Source organism: Maylandia zebra, linkage group LG10 (genome assembly GCF_041146795.1).
Source record: "Maylandia zebra isolate NMK-2024a linkage group LG10, Mzebra_GT3a, whole genome shotgun sequence".
NCBI lineage: Eukaryota > Metazoa > Chordata > Actinopteri > Cichliformes > Cichlidae > Maylandia > Maylandia zebra.
In genome coordinates this window covers 3,445,511-3,467,088 of record NC_135176.1, presented here as the reverse complement: position 1 = coordinate 3,467,088, position 21,578 = coordinate 3,445,511, and the positions used below count along the sequence as shown (strand labels likewise).

The 21,578-nt window shown below is 43.0% G+C and overlaps 1 protein-coding gene across 1 annotated transcript; it reads left to right on the top strand.

Moving 5' to 3' along the window:
- The first annotated feature begins 458 nt into the window (after positions 1-458).
- wscd1b (WSC domain containing 1b) lies at positions 459-20,475 on the top strand. Its single transcript, XM_004561597.4, has 9 exons — positions 459-732; positions 1,754-2,402; positions 8,375-8,489; positions 9,569-9,753; positions 15,879-16,000; positions 16,817-16,994; positions 17,410-17,574; positions 17,681-17,881; positions 19,623-20,475. The coding sequence occupies exons 2-9, from the start codon at positions 2,009-2,011 to the stop codon at positions 19,973-19,975; spliced, it is 1,713 nt and encodes a 570-aa protein (XP_004561654.1). The 5' UTR covers positions 459-732; positions 1,754-2,008; the 3' UTR covers positions 19,976-20,475.
- The last annotated feature ends 1,103 nt before the right edge of the window (positions 20,476-21,578 follow it).

Sequence of the window (21,578 nt, the reverse complement as noted above, 5' to 3'; positions counted from 1 at the left end):
CTAGACTGACGCGTGAGTCACGGCAGTTCATTAAGTGCTTCAACGAGCCTAACCTGTAGGGCCACACGCGCGGGAACCACTGCATGATTTGTGCTCTGGATCTCTGAGCAATGCTGATATTGTCAGATTCAGTCCTAGTTTGTTTATTTAGACGTGGATCTGATTATTCTGTGGCGTTTTCTGAAACGTCCTTCAAATGGTTCACGCGTGGGGTTTTATTGCCCCGCCGCCCTCTGCATTGTACCTCAATATATAGTGCACTGTGGGCATGGAGCTCAGTGTATGGAGATGGGCTTCAGCATAGCCTTTGCACGCCTTTTAAGGCCCTCCTTATGTGCAGTAAAGCCTGTGGACTGCTGGACACGACTCCCGTTTGCACGGTGGAGGAGCTGTGACGCGTCCACATCACCAATGCAAATGAGACCGACTACCCCTCCTTCTCGTCCCCATCACCTCCTCTTTCTGTATCTCTCTCTCTCTCTGACACACAAGCACATACACACGTACTGCCTGCGCTTTATATCGCCGTGCCAGCCTTTCGGGGCGACGGAAAGCAGCGCTGGCAGAGAGAAAGAGAGAAAGAGAGAGGGAGAGCGAGCTTATATAACAGCTCTGGGAAACGCCGAGGACACACTCGGTGCACAACAAAGCGAGGAAAACAGCGATCTTAACGGCTATAAACTGATAAGTGATCGCGCAGTGGAAGGATGCCGCGCCGCTCCGGTGCTGAAGGTAAGCCGCATGGTCCAACATTCAATACTGTAAATGGTGGAGGCACAGTGAGGGGCTTTTAAGATGGAAGACCTCGGCTTCTTAAATAGGTGATGCGTGTTTACTCTCGCTTGTGATTCATTTGCCTTTCAACCTCCCATCCCGTTCCACTAAATCAATTCAGCCACGCGTCTTTGTTTTTCACCTCGAATACACAACCGCGAGTTATTTTACGCGTAAAAACGTGGAGTTGAACATAACTTGGGCACTTGGACATGATCGGAGACTGTTCACTGAGCAAACTGTTGCTTCTATCATAGGGAGCATCACCGCACCCCTACTTTTTTGAGGGGGGGTGGAGTGTGTCTTAGAAGGCCTGAGATGAAAAGTAGTGCTGAAGGGCATGACGGTGTGTGACGGCCACCGAGACAACGAGGCATTAATGGATCTCATCGGATGTTCACTCCACTGCTCCACTCTTCAGTCAAAGTGTCAGGCTTCAGAGAACACTGCGAACACCACAGTGTTTTTAGCCTACATATTCAGCGATCCTCAACATCTCATCTTTGCATGTTTTCCCCCACTCATCACTTATTCATCTCTCCACGGATGAGGCAAGAGTTTGTCTGCGCACACTGCTATGATAATCCCCATTTCATAAGCACCCATAATGCGCTCTCCAGACAGTTTTAATCACATGATATTTTTTTTCAGTGAGATAGTTGAGATTTGGAAGCTGGGAGATAAGGTCAAGAATGCACTTTGAAACCACAAAGGTTCGGTGTCATTTTAAAATCAGGAATCGCAACTTTGGGCAGCAATATGATATAAAAACAAATGCGAACAATGGAAGCAATGGAGCAGCACCATGGGATTTGTTGCAAGACGCTGCAAGACAGAAACACAAGCCGATATGTCAACATAAGCTGTGAATCTAATTCACCAGTCGGGCTCATCTTTTCCTTTTCATTGTGCTGACATATAGAGAAATACGCTTGCATTAAATCTAGCTGCTGCTATTTTTTCTGTTTTCTCCCCCCAGCTTACACCCAAGGATCCCCTTGGAGTCACTGACCACAGCATTGGATATTAAATCTTTCTGGTGTGATACATCCATTGTTACACTGCTGATCTCAGACTCTGTGGCTCCAAAAGGACCAAGACAATGTTTGCACCTCTGCTAGATCCTACAGGTCTTGTCATTATTATGAAGTTCTAAGTAGGCTACAGATCTGCTCTCTCTCCTTACTCGCCAAATGGCCTTCCACTGAGCTGCGAGACAGTAAATGGTATAGGAATGGTGGCACCCTTCTACAAGCTGCACTGCCTCTTGAAGCGGGCTCAAATGCTGCTGCTCTGCTTGGGCATCGCCTATCTGATGGCAGGCAGCATCCTGCTTCTACAGCGCTCCAGCATCAGAGTGGCTCAGCCAAACCTGGCCAGCCTGCCCCCCCTGTGGTCCCTCTCTGCACCTCCTACTGCCCTCAGGACTGCAGGCTTGGGCATGAGGGCACGCTCCAGATGGGTTGCCATTCAGGCTGCGTCTGGAGGGGGAGCCAAGGCAGGAGGGCGACACTGGACTGCTTCCCGAAGCCTAGGGGTCCAACACTTGCATCATCGCTGGTTTCACAGTCTGCTGCCAGAGAGTCCAGAGCAAAGAGTCTCCGTCCAGAGAAGCAGCAGGCACAAAGGTAAATAACTGTGCACAGCTATGAATTTGTCTGCACATTGAGCTGACACTGTCCTGCCTCTATCACTTGTGGCTTGACAAGGTTCACTGCTGTTTTTAGTATAGCTAACTAGCCAGCAGACAAAACAAGCACTGGTCACTGCGTCGCCCTATTTAGATGTATTAGTGTGCCAGTGAAGTGTTAATGCCATTAACGTGCATCATGACAAATGCACGATTCTTTACGTGGAAAAAGATCTTCTCCAATGACTTCTGCTGAGAATGTAGAGCTGGGATTTTAAACACTCTAACACGTTTTAGATCTGCTTTTCTAAAACACCGGGACCTCTGCTATGTCACTGACTTGCACCTGTGTGGCCTTCTCACAAATCGTAGGAAGGCCACACAGGTGACCGTGGCCAAGCTTGGACAACTCTTCTGCCATTAAATTAAAAACATATATTACAAAGTCTATGAAAACACTCTGGGGGAAAAAGTGACAAAAATACCCTATGAGCATATTGAGCCGACGGATTTCCCCGTGAACAACATATCAGGAGCACATATGCATGTTTATTTTCTATTTTTGGGCTTTCTTTTTTGTTCAGATGGCCAGGGGCTGGGAAACCGCACTCTCTGCACAGGACTCACATAGTGCACTCACAACAAGCTTCATTCGACATTTATGAACAGATAATCATGACCTTAGAACATTTAGAAGAGCTTCATTATACATTTATATAACATTTTACATTTGGTTGCTTCAGATCTTGTAGATGAAAGATAGAGCTCACTGATCCTCTCGAAACCAGAAGAGTAAAAAAATAAAAAAGGCAGGCGAGCACTAAAGTAGCTTCCAGAAAATAAATTAGTAATTATGAAGCTAAAAAAACGATATAATTTCTTACTTGCACTCTCTGCTAAGGAGCCCTCACCATTACTTGAGTACTTTGAGATATCCATGGAGATTTACTCCATTGTTTAACTGTGCCTGTCAGCGCCTTTGCCATTTTGCTGAAATGATAAATACATTGGAATTACCTTCGGTGGAACATTTGTTCTTTCAGCCCATTCTTGAAAAGCATCCCGTAAAAGCTCTTAATCCTTTTTTTAAACAGACACTACATGACCATTCAGTCACTAAGTAGGGTAATACAGATGAAAAATGTTTGAGGCAAGAAAGAGATCAGTTTCAGTAACAGCCATCTGGCAAAGGGTCTTTTTTAAAAAGTATTACCCAGGACACAGAATTCAATTACCCAAGTCTATTGTGCCACAGGCCCTGTGAAAGTAGCCGGTTGAAGGGCTTAGAAAAAAGCGTATTTTTGACACCGTTTCTAAACCAAGTATATGCATTATTTCAGGATATCAGTCCAGATAATAATGAAGCAATCACTCGAATTCCACAACATGTATTTGACACTGAAATGAAAATCATTTACATGTAAATGCAATATTTAATAAATACATTTAAATTAAATTGTCTTCATATTGCATTAAATCGTAACAAGAGTCACCTTAAGGTGCTTTATCATGTGAGGAAGAGGCCCTCGAGTAACCCAGAGAAAACCCCCACAATCAGACAACCTCCTATGAACCAGCACTTGGTGACAGGGGGAAGGAAAAAAATCCCTCTCAACAGGAAGTAACCTCCAGCACAAGCAGGCTCGTGGATGGACAGCCGTCTGCTGCAGTCACTTCCCACCATGACTAACACATTTTTAGCCTAGCTTAACATAAAAACCAGACGCTGGTGGGTCTTGTCAGCAGCTTCCAGCTGCTGTTGCTGGACTTTGAGGCAAGAAATATCTCACTGAACCTCTAGTGGACTGATTCCAAGAAGTCACTGCTTCTGATCAAAAGGCATTTCTGTAAATAGCACCCCACAAAGTCACCGTTTAGTTTTTGTGTTAAGCAAACAAACTCCACCATGATGGCAGATTCACACACACACAGAAAGGTGAAAAATGTTAACTGGAGACCTTACTGATATTTGGCCTTCTTACCTCAAATGAGAACCAAAGTAGCAATCTCCATGCTAGCTGTTTTTACACTAAGCTAGCAGCCTACGGTCTTTACCTTCATATTTAGTGTAGCGAGATAAAACAAGCATCACTATTTTCATCTAAAGTTCTGCAAAAGGAAAATATTTCTGCATAAACCTTTAAATGTGTCATCAAAATAATAGAAAAGCAGAAAGATGTGCTGGTTCCAGCTCCTCAAATGAGATGTGATTGCTGCTATTGTGAATGTTTGTGTACTGGACTACTTGCTGAATAAAGAAAACCTATAACAGTTAATTGACTTGGTAGCAAATGAGTTAATCAAAAGATCAAATTATAATGAAAGTAGGTACAGTCTTAGAGACAGTGTTACATCAATATCAGTTGCAGCACCATGTCTAAAATTATTTAAAAAGCACTTTCCTATTTAGTAGAATAGGCGGTGTAATGGAGAGGGGAAATGCTGCTACTTACTGTGAGTCAAGCAGTAATAAGAAGCTAAATCAAGACTATCATAAGGTGGTTCAGCCAAGGTAGGCTGCCATTAAACAGCTCTTACCCATCCAAAACAGTCTCGTTATCCAAATTTCACGGCTTAAATCTCTGGACTGAAGCCCAAAAGCTTCAGGCCAGCACACATTATCTGAATTTTAAAAATGTGATCAAGAGTTACCGTCCCCTGTTTGTATTAATCACATAATGAAAACAAATACTTACAATAAAAATCCTTTAAAAGAGATTTTTTTTATTTTAATAACAAATGTGAGGACAAGACAGGTGGTTAAACATATCTCTCTATGGTAGCTCATTTATCTGCTGACATATCAGTCCCGCTCCGCTCTGGACTTCCAAAAAGGTGCAAAATCCCAAAAGGCATTTTCATGATTTTAGTCTTTATCCCATCTTTATTCAGTGACTGCTCTCACACAGAGGGTGTAGCAGTAATAACATCACACAGCCAGATGGAGAAGTTTGCACATGCATTTTCAGTTTCATATATCCATGGATTCAGGAGCTCTACCTGTTCAAACATTTTATAATAAACGTCAGAGATGTATAATACTTTGTATCTGCTGCTGGAAACCCTACACATTGCAGGAATGAGTGACAAATGTATTTATATGTAAAGTACAAATAAGGAGAGATGTGTAGATGGAGATATGACAAAGTATTTGATTCTCTGGCAAAGTTTCACTCAGTGCTGTAAGTGATTTGTACACACAGGTGGCAGCGGTGCAGTGGTCTGTACTCGTGCTTCCGTGTCCTCCCAAAGCCCAAAGGCACATGGAAGAGTCCAAGTTGCCCCTTGGTTTCGCTGGGAGTCTGATGTGAACGTAATAGGTCTCTGCATTAACTCTGTGATGTGACTGGCAACTCTGAACTTCAGACAAAGAAGAAAAGCTATTTCCATCTGCAGTAATTTATATTTTGCACCATGGCTCTTTCCTGGAGCCTTCCATGCGGGTATGTGGAATGTTTGAGTTAGGCAGAGGAGCAGTTCAGAACAGAGCTGGCGTCAGTGACAACAGATATGACACCGAATAAGTCAGAAACAGAAACAGGAGATTAAGTCAGAAAAAGAGGAGCTGGGCAGGAGGTCGGTTACAAGGTGGGTTTGCAGATAAGGAGCTTAAATAGCATGCCCTCTATGAAATAACCATTTGGATATGTGGAAGTGTATCGGATGTGTGCTGCTACTGAAATCAGTTAATCTGCAGCTGAGCTTGACTCTGTGGCTTCCCTGAATTAATGCTGCACTTGATTTTGTCCTTGTTAAATGCTTTCTCACTACTGCAAACACTCGGTTTGGTTCAGGCGAGCAGTGGCGGCTGTATAGAGCGTGCATCATTCTGACACGCAGCTCCTCCGCATAATGTCTAGACAAGTTCAGGGCTGCAGTGTGTGTGTGAAAAAGTCTTAACAGTCTTAGGAGTGTTGTGTTTTTCAGCATCCGACACCCTGTTGAGATGATCCTCCTCTCATCCTGTCTCAGGTCAGCCTGTAATGCATCGAAACCCTCTTTGTTGTCCTTTTTTTATGACGCTGCTCACACTTGTGAGGGTTTTAGTATGTAGATCCAGCAGCGAGGCTATGAACCCCCTTCAGCGGACTTTAATGGTCACACACAGTTGCTACCCGTGGCAGCAGCACATGTCCTCATTCTTGGCCATCCTGTCATTAGCCTCCTCCATCCAATCCTGCGGGGAAGAATCAGCTCCAGCTCAGCCATCTGTCTTGGTGTTTAAGAAAGCAGCACAGTGGCAAGCCAAAAGTGCAGTCGTTTCTATCATGTCTGGGAATTCAGGCTGATTCCCTCCATTAACCCTGAGCTGCTATATGGCTGCCCACTGCTTCACTAAGTGAATGGGTTAAATGCAGAGAGCAATTTCCCCACGGGGCTCAATAAAGTACAATAAAGTACACACTTTCTTTCTATTGCCCGGGGTCTCTTTCTCACTTTGATTAAAACAATGACCTGCACCGCCGGGTGGCTGAGAGGCATAGGGGGGCATCACCTTGGGTGATGCCATTTGAGTTTCTTCTTTGGTGGTCCCAGCCTTTCAGTACTTTGAGGCAGCAGCTACCGTTGTACTCCTGCATTTGTTTTTTGGGCGCCGGCGGCTGGTGACTCAGCCTGACTCCAGCACAACAGGCTGGACGAGCTTCAGAAGACATTGCAGACTGATTGAATCACAAATTCGATACGGTGATGCTTGGCCTGCCAGAGATTTCACAGCCCATTGCGTGTTTCTGTCTTGTCTGCTCACCTTGCTGCACATTCCATCAGTCCCCGTCACATGCACCTCCAACACTTATTAAATCCTCTCTTTGACCAGTTGGCATCGGCCTATTTCGCCGCTGGTAGTAAAGTGAAAACAGAAAGCCAAGCCCCTCGTGTCCTTAAAACCTATAAACATCGATACACGTAAATTCATGTTAGGGATTGCAAAATAAACCTAAAAGCCAAGTATGTGCACGCACTCCATCCACCAAAAACTCAGTTCCTAAAGGACTAACAACATCTAGCATGTGGCCTCAAAACATAATAGTGTCAGACTCGAGGAGGAAGATGGAAATTAAATCTGCACACAAAGAAATGCATCAGCTCCCTCGCACGCTGAAAATGAAATTTATAAAGAAAACTTTAATGTGTCAGCTGAGCAGAGTTTGATGTTGCAATGTGGCAAAGACAGGGATTACATCAAAGACTGAATCTGGGTTACATCTTATATGGTGCCTTAATCTTGTCAGCACATCATAATAGTCTGCCGTAGCCTATTATGCGTTACATCCTTCTTTCTGCACGGGTGATTTTTATTCTAGTGGAAGTAAATAGGTTCACAGTAATGCAGAAATACCAATCATCTACATTGCTGGATAAATCAAGCCTTGCCATGTTATAATTTAGTTGGATGTTATGGCTCACGATACATGCTGCTGTGCATAATAACCGTGAGTAAGTGATGACGCAAAGGCTGTTTTGGTTCTGCCAGTCTTGGAGAATGTGTCCGGAGCCAAACCGAAGATGCCATATCAAGTTGCAGAGGAGTGTGTCAACATGTGTGTGTGTGTGCAACATGGACCAAACACAAACATGGACATACTCATTTCTGTTTGATTTTAAAAAACAAATGTGTTCTAAGTTTGCGAGGCACTACGTAGGACATTATTTAGTTTGTCAATGGTGCTAATGGTGAGTATTTTTATACCTTATGAGTCTGTCACTCAGTTTAATTTGGCCAATAAAGGATGATAGGCGAAAACTAAGGGAAAATTCCAAGGTCAAATCAAAGAAAAAAGAAATGCGTTGCTGGAAATCTGTCCGATTCTTGAATGACAAGTGCCCGATTCCTGTTTTATTATTAGATTTGACCATAAATGTGTACTTTTCATTCAGCTGCCTTGGTTTTGTGATTGCGCACGCTGAGTGCCACCACAGGACTTTTCTGCCTGAATGAATTTTAATTTCACATTTCTTTTCTTCATATAGGAACCTACATCGGATGCTTCCTTCACAACGCCAGCGATCGAGCCCTGGGAGGGACCATGCTTTACGACCTGCGCAAAATGACCAGTTCTTTGTGTCAAGACACCTGCTCGGAAAGGTAATGCGTTCACAGCGGGCTCCTGTGAAGGGACCACAGAAAGCTCGCTGTGTGAGTAAATGCTTTGGATCTCAGTCTCCTCCATGAATGCCTCCTGTGTTTTGAGCTATAGCGGAGAGCCAGGTGGCTGGATGACAGTAAAAGATGAGGGGGTGAGGAGTGAGAGAGGGGAGAATGAAGAGCAGGCCAGGACAGAAGGCTCGATCTGTTGCAGAAAAAGGAAGAAGGGAGGTGTTTGTGTGTGTGTTATAGAACGCTTAATGAGCTGAGTCCAGCAGTTGGTGAATAAATCAGTGGTTAGATATGTGCTTTTCCTGTGGACGTGCTGTGGTGTGGAAGTCTCTGACTGGGTCAGTGTGAGCCGAGTAATCAGCGCTGCCACATCCTCAACAAACCTGTTATTAAACATGTAGAGACAGGTGGAATTTTTCAAACACAACTCAAGGAATGACCTGCTTGAATTATTCCTTTTTATATGTTAGCAGCCAGGAAGCAGTGCATCCCCAGTGAAACGGGAACAGCCGAGGACAGATGGATGCTGCCAGGCGGATAGCTGGCGCTTCCATCTCAAATGCAAACCCGCCCTCTGCCTGTCCACATGGAAGGCAGTCTCGTTACCTGAGCGAGCCAATTACCGCAATGAGCAAAAGTAAAAAGTCAAGGCAATTTATGAGCAAGCTTCAAAGGACATACATGAAAAGGTCAGTTTTGATGAGGTCTCTGTCTTTCCCAAGGAGCCTGGGTAAAGGAAGAGGAAAGGGGGATGAGTCACAAGAGCCTTGATATGTAAAGTACAGATCAGAGGTGACTGCACTGCAGCCAGAAGAAGGCATTACACAGTCAGGAGAGTGCAGAATGAAAAGCACTGATGGCTATCACGGGGAAACTGTATGTGTAAGCCCAGTAACTTTGAGTTAAATGATAAGTTTGAAATGTTATCGAAAGTCCTGTGGGAGAGCATAGCCAGAGGGCAATAGCTTCAGGTTATGGATTGCCATTGGCTAGGGCAATAACTATCAGTGTGTGTGTGTGTGTGTGTGTGTGTGTGTGTGTGTGTGTGTGTGTGTGTGTGTGTGTAGTGGTTACCAGTTTGCAGGTCTGGAGTACGGGGCCGAGTGCCACTGCGGGAATCGGATTAGCAGCCCTCGGGCTCCGGAAGAGGATTGTAGTCTGGTGTGTCGGGGTGAGAGGGGGTCTCCCTGTGGCGGCGTGGGCCGTCTCTCCATATACAAGGTGGAGGAGCAGCTGCCAGGTCACAGAAAATGTGAGTTGACTTCCCTCAGGGAAGACACGGCACCGTTTACTATTTATACCCTACACGGGCTCCGCAGATGAGTGAAGAAATGACTGAAGTTAAATTCTCAAAACACAACAACACAGAAAAGTTAAAGCTATGCACTCCCCACACCACCATCTATAACGCTGCCACATGCCGCTGTGCAACCAAAGCCTTATACATACAGCACATTTGATTCCTCTGTCCAGGAACTAACTTAGAGAAAGCGCCAACAATCAGATGACTGGTATAGATAGCAGTTGTGTTATTGTAAGGGTTGACCTTACCACATAAAGGACCTTGTTGTGATTTGGTGCTGTATGAATTCAATAGAGTTTAAATTGAACTGAATTTAGTACCACAGGATCCAAAGTTTCTACTGTCTCAACTCAACATTTTCTTCTTTGGTGAATCCAACGTTTCAGAGGTATACTGCCATCAGTTTTTGTTGTTTTCTTTTCTCTAGTGCAGGGTGTCCAACTCCCACACAGCTGAATCAAATGGTTGGATTACCTCTTCAGCATGCCATCAAGTTTGGCAAAGGCCGGGTAACTAGTCATTCATTTGATTCAGATGTGTCGGAACAAGGATGTGTCTAAAAGCTGCAGGACAGTAGCTCTCGAGGACTGGAGTTGGACACCCCTGCTCTAGAGATGTTGTCAAGTTGGTCAGCGTGTCACTTCCACGGTGCATTATTCATATTTTGTTGGTCAGTGAGGATGCATTGTCGATGCGATGAGGGAGAATTGTTTTGGAGACACAACCAGAGAAGCATCTTTCACATTCATCATCTTTTGTCTGGAACCACCCAACATTACTCATATTTTGAAGGTTTTATCGTCATTTACTTCCTCTAAATGTGTCTACATATACTTAACCATAACTTTGCTTTGTCTAACCCAGTGTTGGCCAATTACTTGAATAAAGTACTTAGTTACTAATTGTTGATTACATCTCCAAGAAAATAATCCCATTACTTTACTGATTATTTATTTTCAAAAGTAATTAGTTACTTTATTACTTAGATACTTTTTAAAAACATGATACACAACCTGAATAAGTAATAAAGCATTAGGCCTTTCAACCCAAATCGATCTTTGTCTGCATAATCCATCATATAAAATTGAATCAAATGGAAAAGTCACTTTTAAAAAATTGTTTTATTAGTTTTAAACTTTTATGCATCAAGCAAAAATTAAATTATATCCAACAGTCTCTGATTGTTGCATATAACATTTAAACCTATTTTCTGCATTTTCCAAGATATACAATAAAATAATGTTCAGAATCAAAGATTCAGCAGCACTAAGTCCTGTCGCTCTTGAATCTATTTTCAGTTGTTTAGCAGGAGTGGGGCCTGTGGAGGTTTGCCCGGAGCCGCTGCGGTCATGTCATGGAGGGGAATGGGAATTTCACATTCCCGTGGTGGCGTGCTGGGTGCTTGATCAGATTTGAAGTTAAATTTTTCGCTGTTCCTGCCACGGACATCGCACGCTCGTACGCCATTGTCATGAGACACTTTCACAAACAAAATCATGGTTTAGTAATGCAGTAATGCAGCGTGCTTACTAGAAAGTAACAGTAATCTATTACTTTATTCCAATAGTAATCACTTACTTTACTCATTACTTGAAAAAAGTGGTCGCATTACAAGTAATGCGTTACTGCCCATCTCTGGTCTAACCTAACCACTCCGGAAAAAATGAAAGCGTCTGATATGAACCAAAGAATCAGATAACTTTTGGGATTCACAGCTAGGAGCAAAGAAGAAAGTTAAGTGAATTACAATGAAAAGCACAGCAGGATAGGATAAGGATTTGTCTTAGTGCACAGTGTTACAGAAGGAAAGGGGAAGGTGTGTGAAACGGTGGGGGCTTTATTCAAGAAAGATTATCATAAAAAGGTATTTATCAGCCCGCACATCAACACGCACACAAACACACACACACACACACACACACACACACACACACACACACACACACACACACACACACACACACACACACACAAACAGCTGATTTGCATAAATGAACCGATGCCACTTGTGACTAAAATGATGCATTGTGTTAGGTTTACACCTAATGCAAACGAAATTAAGTAATAAATGGAGCAACAGCGAGCACATATTTAAACCATGAATAAATAATGAGCAAACATTTAATATGCTACTAACAAAAAAAACAAAAAAAACTGAACCCCTTCCGTAATAAAATGTAAGCATGTAATAGTGTTTATTCTCCACTCTAAAAGTCCTTGTCTGAGTCATCTCAGACTGTGTGACAGACTGGCTGAGATGTGTCAGCATTTCTTTGGCTGATGTTTAAATTGACAAATCCTTCCATCGCCGTTCCTGCGGTCATCATATTTGTCTGATGCACACCTAGAAAGCGGGCTGCATTGCTGCGACAGCCATCTGCGAGCTGTCATCTGTTGATGCTCAGACATGCATGAGTGACAAATCCTGTTGGTTCTGGTATTGTTGTAGTATTTGTAATGCAAAATAATAAGAAAAATATAACACAGCAACATCCTGTTCTTTGTTATTTTTCATGCCATTGCTTCCTCTGGGAAGATGGTCTTGACAAAATTGTGTTACTGTGTAACTGGCAACTGTGCTTTGTTGTTATTCCACTCCTTTGCTTCTTTGCAGTATTATGCCAAGTGTAGCTTTAAATGGTGATTTTTTTGGAGTCAAGTCCAGTTCTTGGGTTTGTCACCCCCAAACATGTCTCTTTTCATTATGGAGAAATAGCAAAAGTTTTGATCTGACCATAATAGCTTATCTCTGTGATCATCTGCAAATTTCAGTTTGAAGAAGCAAGAATTTCTTTCCTGGTCGACACCGTCTTAGACCATGGCAATGTGAATCTTGCTTCACTGTAGACAGTGACGCTGGTGTTCCAGCGGTTTTCAGTTCATGACAGGTTTGAGCGTTGGTGGTTACTGAATACACCCATTCGATTTCCTCTCATATGCCCACATAGCAAAATTGGAAAGGCCCGGATCTGGCCCACACAATGTGCTTACACATGGTCCACATACTGCAAAGAATGACGGCCCTTTGTTGGCCCAGATCTGGTTTGCCAGAGGTGGCCCACACATTGGCCAGCACAAGGCCAGTTGCAGACACACTGGTGGTCCTGTGCTGGCCCAGAACAGTTTCAGATCTGGCCCCAGATGTCAGCCTAACGTGTACTTGAATCAGCCCATATGATAACAACATGTGCCAGAACATAATAGTGCAAAAGTAACATGACAGTGAATCTTATATAGCGCTTTTCTGCTCAAAGTGCTCTATACAACATGCCACATTCACCCAATCACGCACTTTCTCTAAACTGAGAGCTTCCTAACTGCATTCATACACATTCACACTCTTGACATGCCGACTGGAAGAGCCAGGGATCAAACCACTAATCTTCAATTCAATTCAATTCAATTCAATTTTATTTATATAGCACCGAATCACAACAAAAGTCGCCTCAAGGCGCTTCATAATCTTCCGATCAGTAGGTGACCTGCTCGACCTCCTGACCTACAGCCAGTGTTGGGAAGGTTACTTTTAAAATGTATTCCATTACAGAATACAGAATACATGCCTCAAAATGTATTCTGTAACGTATTCCGTTACGTTACTCAATGACAGTAACGTATTCTGGATACTTTGGATTACTTAATATATTATCATGCTTTTTACAACTACGTGAATGTACTATTGCTGTGTGATTTATTACTATTACTGAAGGTCCGCGGCTCCGAACCGTAGTAAAGGGACCTCTGGCTAATACGTCGGGTTCGTGTCGGGCTCATAGCCGAAAAATAGCTTTACTTTGTTGTCTGGGTCAACTTTGCTAGCAGAGACAGAGAGAGGCGTTGAAAGGCTCCAATGGAACTTATTGTTTTCGGAGGAAAACACGAACACTGTGTACAGTCGAGTCTTAATAGCTTACTTACAACTGGGCTCGTCAGGCATTCTGTTTGGCTGCAGTGGTTATTATTATATTTACATGCTTCCAGCTCCCGTTTTTGCTCGATGACAGCTCGTACTTTTCCTTTTTCTCCCTCCTCGCGCTCACAGACACATAACGTGTTTGGCAGTCCATTCTCCCTGCAGCACGGACTACACTGCCCATGATGCTACATTCTTTAGAGCTATGCTTGTAGCATTCTGCATGTTAGCTTAGCACAACAACAACAAAAAGGCGCTCTCTCACCCAGGAAACACAGAGAGAGAGCGTCACCCTGTAACCATGGCAACCGTAACGCTGCCGCCTGGAACAACGGCACGTAGCTGTCAAACAAAACCCAAACAGTCCTGACCCGTGACAAAATGAAACAGGGAAGTACCGCAGTGTAATCCATTTATTTCAACAAAGTATTCTGAATACCACCTTTTTAAACGGTAACTGTAACGGAATACAGGTACTCATGTTTTGTATTTTAAATACATAACGGCGGTACATGTATTCCGTTACTCCCCAACACTGCCTACAACTACCTGGTGATGAACATGAGTAAACCCTCACTAGGTTTTGGATAAAGTGTACACTCACAAGCCTGTCAAACCTGCATTTGAAACCATACCATAGCAGTATAGTATTGCAACATGGCATTTGGGTCTTCTAACTAAAATAGGAAAATAGGAACATAAATAGCGCCATCATTGCCAGACCTGGCCCACATCTGGTTGACATACACCCTGCCATGACACCAGTCAGTCAGAAGAGCCAGCTTGATGCCGGATCTGGGGAAGACCTGCTTTCTATGAGCCTGGGCCACATAAACCAAACCATGGGCCTGGCCCATATCTGGATGACATACCACTTACCATGCCAGAAGTCAGCCAGCAGTGCCGGCTTGAGACCAGATCCGGGCCAGACCTGTCTGCTATGTGGGTGAGGCTGAGAGTTTAGGTCTTCTTCCATATCCTGGCAAAGTGGTGACACATCTATATAACTTGTACATAAAATTGTTTGAACTGATGATCTTGGAATGTGCAGTTATTTAGAAATGGTTGTAAGAGACCATGCTACTCATGCTGATCTACAGCTCCCCTTCTTGCTGTTATCGCTGTGAGTCTTGGTCAGTCCAGTCACGTCTGTCAAATTAAATCATTTTTGTGCTGGCAAAGAGAAACTACCAGTATAGTCTACGATGATTGCTAGCAAAGAGTTAATTACATTGGTCTTGTTAAAAGTTAAAAATCAGCATAGAACTTTTAGCACCACTTATTAAAATATTTAAGAGTATATATCTACGTACTTCAGCCTGTATGTGTACTTTTGAGTCTGTGTGCATTAGGGAAAATCCAAAATAAATGTAAACTTATTTTTATAGTCATTAAAGACGTATCCTTTATTCCACCCTGAAAAACAAACAGTTCAAAGACATCATTAAAAGCTTCAAATTACCATGACATTCATGCCCATGATGAGTGTACATAAACCTCTGACTGTATATTATTTGACATTTATATTTAAGTAAATACTTAAAGTTGTATTATCTTAGCAGGATGTTGCACAAAGTTAATGTGCCACTTTTAAAATGTCAAGCTTTTAACCTGTGTTGCTGATCTGGATGGTCCTTAATGCTTCATTTTAAAACCTTTTTGACAGCTCATTACTCTTCTTTGTTTTATGACTAAACTCTTGACTCAACTAAACTAATTGTGTATTAGCCCCACAATGACCACGACAAATCCAGCTATAATGATTATCCATAACTTTTTCTTATAAAAACTGTTTTCACTTGTGTAAAGATTTGCTCCCTCCTCCTGTTGCAGTCAAGGGCGAATCTATTATATAAGCAGCTGATGATCATAAACAATATTAATATTCATGACTGGAAGCTTCGGCGTCTCTGGAGATTTGCAGCTGACTTGTGAATGTATTACACTGTGTACCAGAATTCAGCCAAGTATGGAAAGATAATTATCGCAGAAACCCTTTGCATGTACATTTCTTTGAAAATCTGACATTTGCTACTTGTTTGTATAGAAATAAATGCTCCCCAATGTTGACCAAAGCAAGGCAAACCCTTCAAATGTGTTTTGAAGTCACTAGCAGAGCGCTATTCCTTATCATCCCCGTGTGCGTTTTTCCTCCTTGCAGTCAGAAATGTGCACTACCGGGGTTGCTTCAAGTTGCTGAAAAGCATCATCGGCACCTTCCCCGTCTACTCCTTTCAGCCGAACCTAACCACGCAGTCCTGCATCGAGACGTGCACTGATAAGGTTTGAATTTCTCCTCTGCAAATTACAGCAATGATGATCAATTTATTGCACACTCTACTTGTGGTTCTCCACTCAGGGAGCTGTCTTCTCTCCCTGGAGAACACATGTAGGAGCACAGAGCTCTCTGGATTTTTGCTGAATATTTTAGGTTTAATGTGTCTGTAATGAGATGTAGATACTCTGCATCCTGCACTGAGATCTTACTCTGTGCAGCTGTGTCGCCTCCAAAAAACAGAAATATGGATGGTAGAAATATTGGCAGTGACTGCAATATGATTAATTCTCACCGTGCGGTGTGTGTTTATGCATGCATATCAGTTCCAAAAAAGTTTCACTCCAGTGTCCTCGTGTTGTGACATTGAGCATTCTAACCTCCTGCTACCTGGCAGAGTGAGGAAAAATAAGAGAGTTGGGATGTTCTGCAGATTCAGCTGAGTAAATGGTAAATGGACTGGTTCTTATATAGCACTTTTCTACTCTGTCTGAGCACTCAAAGCGCTTTACACAACGAATTCATTCACCCAATCACACAAGCACTTCTTCTAAGCTCTTAAATGCTCTATCTAACATTCACACTCCGATGGATGCATCGGAGAGCAACATCGGGTTAGTTTCTTGCCCAAGGATATTTGGATTGCAGCCTGGGCTTGAACCACCGACCTTCTGGTTAGTGGCTGACCTGCTCTGCCACCTGTCAGGTGGCATCTGAGCTGAGATGACAGATCACCCTTAGCTAGATTAGAAGTCTTTGGAGAGAAAAATTGGTGTGATGAGTCATATGACAACCTGAAGAACATTTGTGCTTTTGGTTTGTAGGAGCTCCCACTGGCTGTGTTCAAGAAACCCCACTGTTTCTGTACATGGACGTCATCTCTTTTCAGTCTCAACCAGCAGTCGGACAACCAGCAGTGTGTGGGGAACCACACCATCGCCTCTGCACTCACGGCGTCCACAGAGCCTGACCACTACCAAGTTTACCATACCCCTGTGCTTGGTGAGATATTTGTTACACAATGCAAAAATGTGTTAGTCATCTGCACGTGTTTTTATTTGTAAATGTATTATTTTGAGCCCATCCCACTGTGCCGTGTCAGTCATTTTTTGCTGATCATGCAGTGTAGCTAAAGTTCCAGTCTTGCATTAATTCTAAGTCCCAACTGAGAGACTTTCTGTGACCACTGTGTTGTTTTCTTGGGGTCAGATGCTTACTAAAAATGAAAACAGTCTTCATCCCAAATTTCAGCTCTGATCTGTGACTTGCAATCCTACTGCAATTTGTGCCACGTAAAGAAAAAACTCCATTTCAGGCTCTCTGCTACAATACTTACTATATATTCTCATACATATTCTGATATATTCTGATATTCTGCTGATATACAACAGCTGAAACAAAAAAACTGTGCTTCCAGACTCCAGGTGCAAAGAGAGGATGTTTCTGCCTCAAAGATCCAGTTCCCTTGTGGCTCTCTCTAGTTTTCCCGGGGCAGGCAACACCTGGGTACGACACCTGATCGAGCTTGTGACCGGCTACTACACTGGCAGCTTCTATTTCGATGGCACGCTGTACAACAGAGGTGGGGAGAGCACAGTCCGTGTCCTGAAATGAGAGTTTAAGTGGGTGCTTGATGAAATATTGCCCTACAGCTGACTGTTATCTATTCATTTATTCATTGGTACCAGGTTTCAAAGGCGAGAAGGACTACTGGAAGAGTGGCCGCAGCATTTGCGTAAAGACCCATGAAAGTGGGCAGAAAGAAATTGAGATGTTTGACTCTGCCATCCTGCTGATTCGCAACCCTTACCGCTCCTTAATGGCTGAATTCAACCGCAAGTGCGCCGGACACTTAGGACACGCCACAGATGCCCAGTGGAAGAGTAAAGGTGATGTAGTCCAATAGAATGAAGTGGTTTATGGCTCAGCTGAAGGTTGCTATAGTTACTGCTGCATAATGTCCTACTGTTGATGATACAACAAGAGTAGACAAGAGATGAATGTCGTGAAGCATCTTTATATTTACAGGCCAGCACTCAAGACTCACTCCTGAGCACCAGACAGCCACCCTTTAAGAAAAGTCAAACTTTGTCTAAACTTTGTTCAAAAGTTGTCTTTTTACTTTGTTCCACTAAACAATTATCTGTTGAGTAAAGTCTAAAAAATGGAATGTAGCATTCAGGCATAGCAGACATCAGATCACACCCTTCATTGTGTCTCGTTTGTGGCTTTTTGGGCGAGTCTCTGCATGGTCATATTGTTCCCACGTACTTGGGCGGTATAGCGAGATTTATGGTCGAGCATAGGTGATGTGTTCACTGTCCACTCCAGCCAGGAGACCGCTTTCCAAGCAGATGCTTGCGTTACCTGTGACAATCAGAAGCAATGGGAATCTTGGAGGGCTGGATAGGAGTGGTTGAAACCGTAAACGTGTACGCAGACGGACCTTTGCGGGATCGTAAATCTCGTTATTGGCGCCGCTGCGGTTAGGGTCGTCATTTCACAGGAAGAAGGTTCTTGGTTGGTTGTAGCTTTATGCTTTTCACGTCTCTTTAATATCTCTCCTCACAGGTTTTAATTCAACTTTTTTACAAGTCGCTTGAACTGAAATGAGTTTACGGGGACTACATTCACCTATTTAATAGTTTTTATTTGCTCTGAGTTTTTAAATGCCTTCTCTCCATACCGTGGGGTTAAAGAAGACAACATTCATGTTGCTCACAGCACTGAAAATATTTGATTTTCAAAAGACAGTGAAAAAGCAGTTTCTTGGTCCCACTGAAAGCTGTTGACAGAGTGTTCTGAGGATAATGCAGAATACAGATGAGTGTGGACTGAAAGCTACTGCTGTGGCATCATGCTGCTAAACCATCACCATGCTGCACTACTTCTTGACAGTTTTTTTCTTTGTTTCTTACAAAATGTAACTACAATGTCTCATGTATAGTTTAAGAACATAATGAATGTTATAGAAAAAAAGTTTAAATATCTCATTTAAGTCACAGTCTCAAGCTTAAAAACACCTCGATGCGCTCATCAACCCTTGTATGTGGCTATTGGCTGCTCTTACACAAAAAACGCAAACAAAATAAAACACCAGTTCCAACAACCAGTTAGTTAGAGACCCAACAACGAGCCAGCCTGTCTATACCACAGGCATATACACACACATGCTGCATTGTCTCCTCTCTGCCTGCTTTCTGGCTGACATTCCAGTTTCTCTTTTTTTTCACACGATGATGAATGATGTTTATCATCTGATTGCAGTGCATGAAATCATTTGATTTATAGTCTTCACCTTGGGAGTAACTATGTTGAAGTTGTACTGCCGTTTGATATCCACACAGTGGAGCTCTCCACAGTTTTTACGCATATTTTTTTCCATAGTTTGTGTCATAACCAGTTGAGTCGCGTCTTCCACATTCACACAGATAAACATTCACTCAGATGATCATTTGGGACACGTACATTTTTTTTACTTAGTTCTGCAATCAGTTATTCAACACTGACACAGACACAAAAATGAAAATTCTCAGAAGCATGCAGTATATTGATAAAATCCAACGTCTATGTGTGATTCCTGATCAAATTAGCTAAAAATAATCCAACTGTACCCTCTTTCACTTGCAGAATGGCCAGAGTTTGTCTCCAGCTATGCCCCCTGGTGGGCATCTCATGCTGTGAGCTGGCTGAAGTTTGGCCGTTGCCTCCTGGTGGTGCATTATGAGGAGCTGCAGCGAGATCTCCTCCCCCAGCTCCGGCTCATCACAGCCTTTCTAAACGTCACTATGACAGAGGAGAGGTTTCTGTGTGCAGAGAGCAACCAAGACGGGCATTTCAAACGCTCAGGGGCTCAGCGGCCCTCTTTTGACCCATTCACTCCCGACATGAGACAGATGATTGACTCCCACATTCATGCTGTTGACCAGGCGCTGCAGAGCAGGAACTTTAGCGGACTTCCACAAGATTACCTCCCCAGATGATGATGTGAAAAGGTCATGAGGTAGTTCTTTAAATGACTGGTACAGCAGAGGTGTGTGAGAGGAAAGGTTTCCACCGAGTGCTACGTGGGGAGCAGACACACGCTGGCCAATGTAAGCGGCCCACCTGACTCTTTAATAAGCCAGTCACACTGTGAATGCCCGTAGAATCAGAGAAACTCTTTAGAGGTCACTGGAGAAACATTTCAGTTCATTGTGAAATTCTACAGAGAACAGGTATGAAAGCGTCAAGGCCAGGACTGCCTCTATGCAAGCAGCAAATATGATGATTACTCAGAAAGGATTTGTTAGGCAGTAGATCTGGATGTATCTGTATGTCCTTCAGAGCTGCTGCATGCTGTTATATGGACATGAACTCAGAAATATGGTGATGACAATGAAAACTTCTCCAAACTGTATGAAATGTTTCTATTAGCATTTTATTTCATTAAATGCGTTTACTTTGAGCTGGGTGCAGTTGCGTACACTGGCATCACTTGAAACGTGTTTCACTTTATTGTTACCAGGTGAGGACAGGTGTGTCTCCATTTCCAAGGTGACATTGGGAGGGTTTGTGTATCTGCTGTTCAGCTTGTCACAAAGAAAGCAAACACGTGTGTGCGCTGTAGATCTCTTAGCAAAGGACTCGCATATTGCTCAAGTGCAGATGTTTTTCAATCGTTCCTGGAATAACCTGGGAGAACAGTGCCACCTGGTGGTTGAATTTGCACCTATCAGTACTACGAACACTGGTGCAAATTCCTTTCTCTGCATTCACCATTACATTTTTATTTTTTATTTGAGTCACGTTCTTGTATCTGATATTAATATGAAATACACCAAGGAGACATAAATTGAATGAATTTCACCATAGACTGCTCAGAAACTGTAGCACAATCAGCACCTCTCTGACAATGCTAAAAAAATAACACCTCTGAAAATGAAAGATTCATGCAGGGCTGCTGTCACTGTGTTCATTCACTGCAACAGAGATGCAAACAACTGATTCCAGCAACGAGCTAAATGTATGCCTCCTCTATCAGCCACATGTGAATGTAAGCTTTTACTCCAAAATCCAGTCCCTGCTTCTTTGAGCTCATTGTGGACTACTAACCACTTAGAACTTTGTTTTTTGTAACAAGTATCCCATTTCACTGCTGACAATATCTACAATCTGGACCTCTTCTTTGTCTGCTAACACTAGATAACCTCACCAACACCTGTCTGATACAGTACGTCAGAACATACAGGTGAGTACAAAGAGAAGATTTGAGACAGTAGAAAGCTTCTAAAATCAGGCACAGAAAAAAGAGACAGAATACAAGAAGGTGGACATGCTGCTGCTAACGAGGTGGTTTTACAGGGGAGATTCTCCAGACAACACAAAGCACAGCCTCACACCAACATCACATTACAATAGAAACTTTGTGTGTTGTGCAATAATTCACACACATACTCATGAAAAAGAAGTCCGTCCAGTGTTCGGATTAGGATGGTATAGACAGAAAGAAAATATGCTCTTTCAGGTGGATACATGCATATATATCCATCTTCTATGAAACAACTAAGTCCCCTTTAGCCACCGTGTGGCTTAAACATCAGCTAG

Excerpts from the sequence above, each read along its gene's own strand:
- wscd1b (XM_004561597.4), top strand. The coding sequence starts at position 2,009 with ATGGTGGCACCCTTCTACAAGCTGCACTGCCTCTTGAAGCGGGCTCAA. Across the intron at positions 8,490-9,568 it reads CAAGACACCTGCTCGGAAAG|TGGTTACCAGTTTGCAGGTC; the intron begins GTAATGCGTTCA and ends GTGTGTGTGTAG. Across the intron at positions 9,754-15,878 it reads GCTGCCAGGTCACAGAAAAT|TCAGAAATGTGCACTACCGG; the intron begins GTGAGTTGACTT and ends TCCTCCTTGCAG.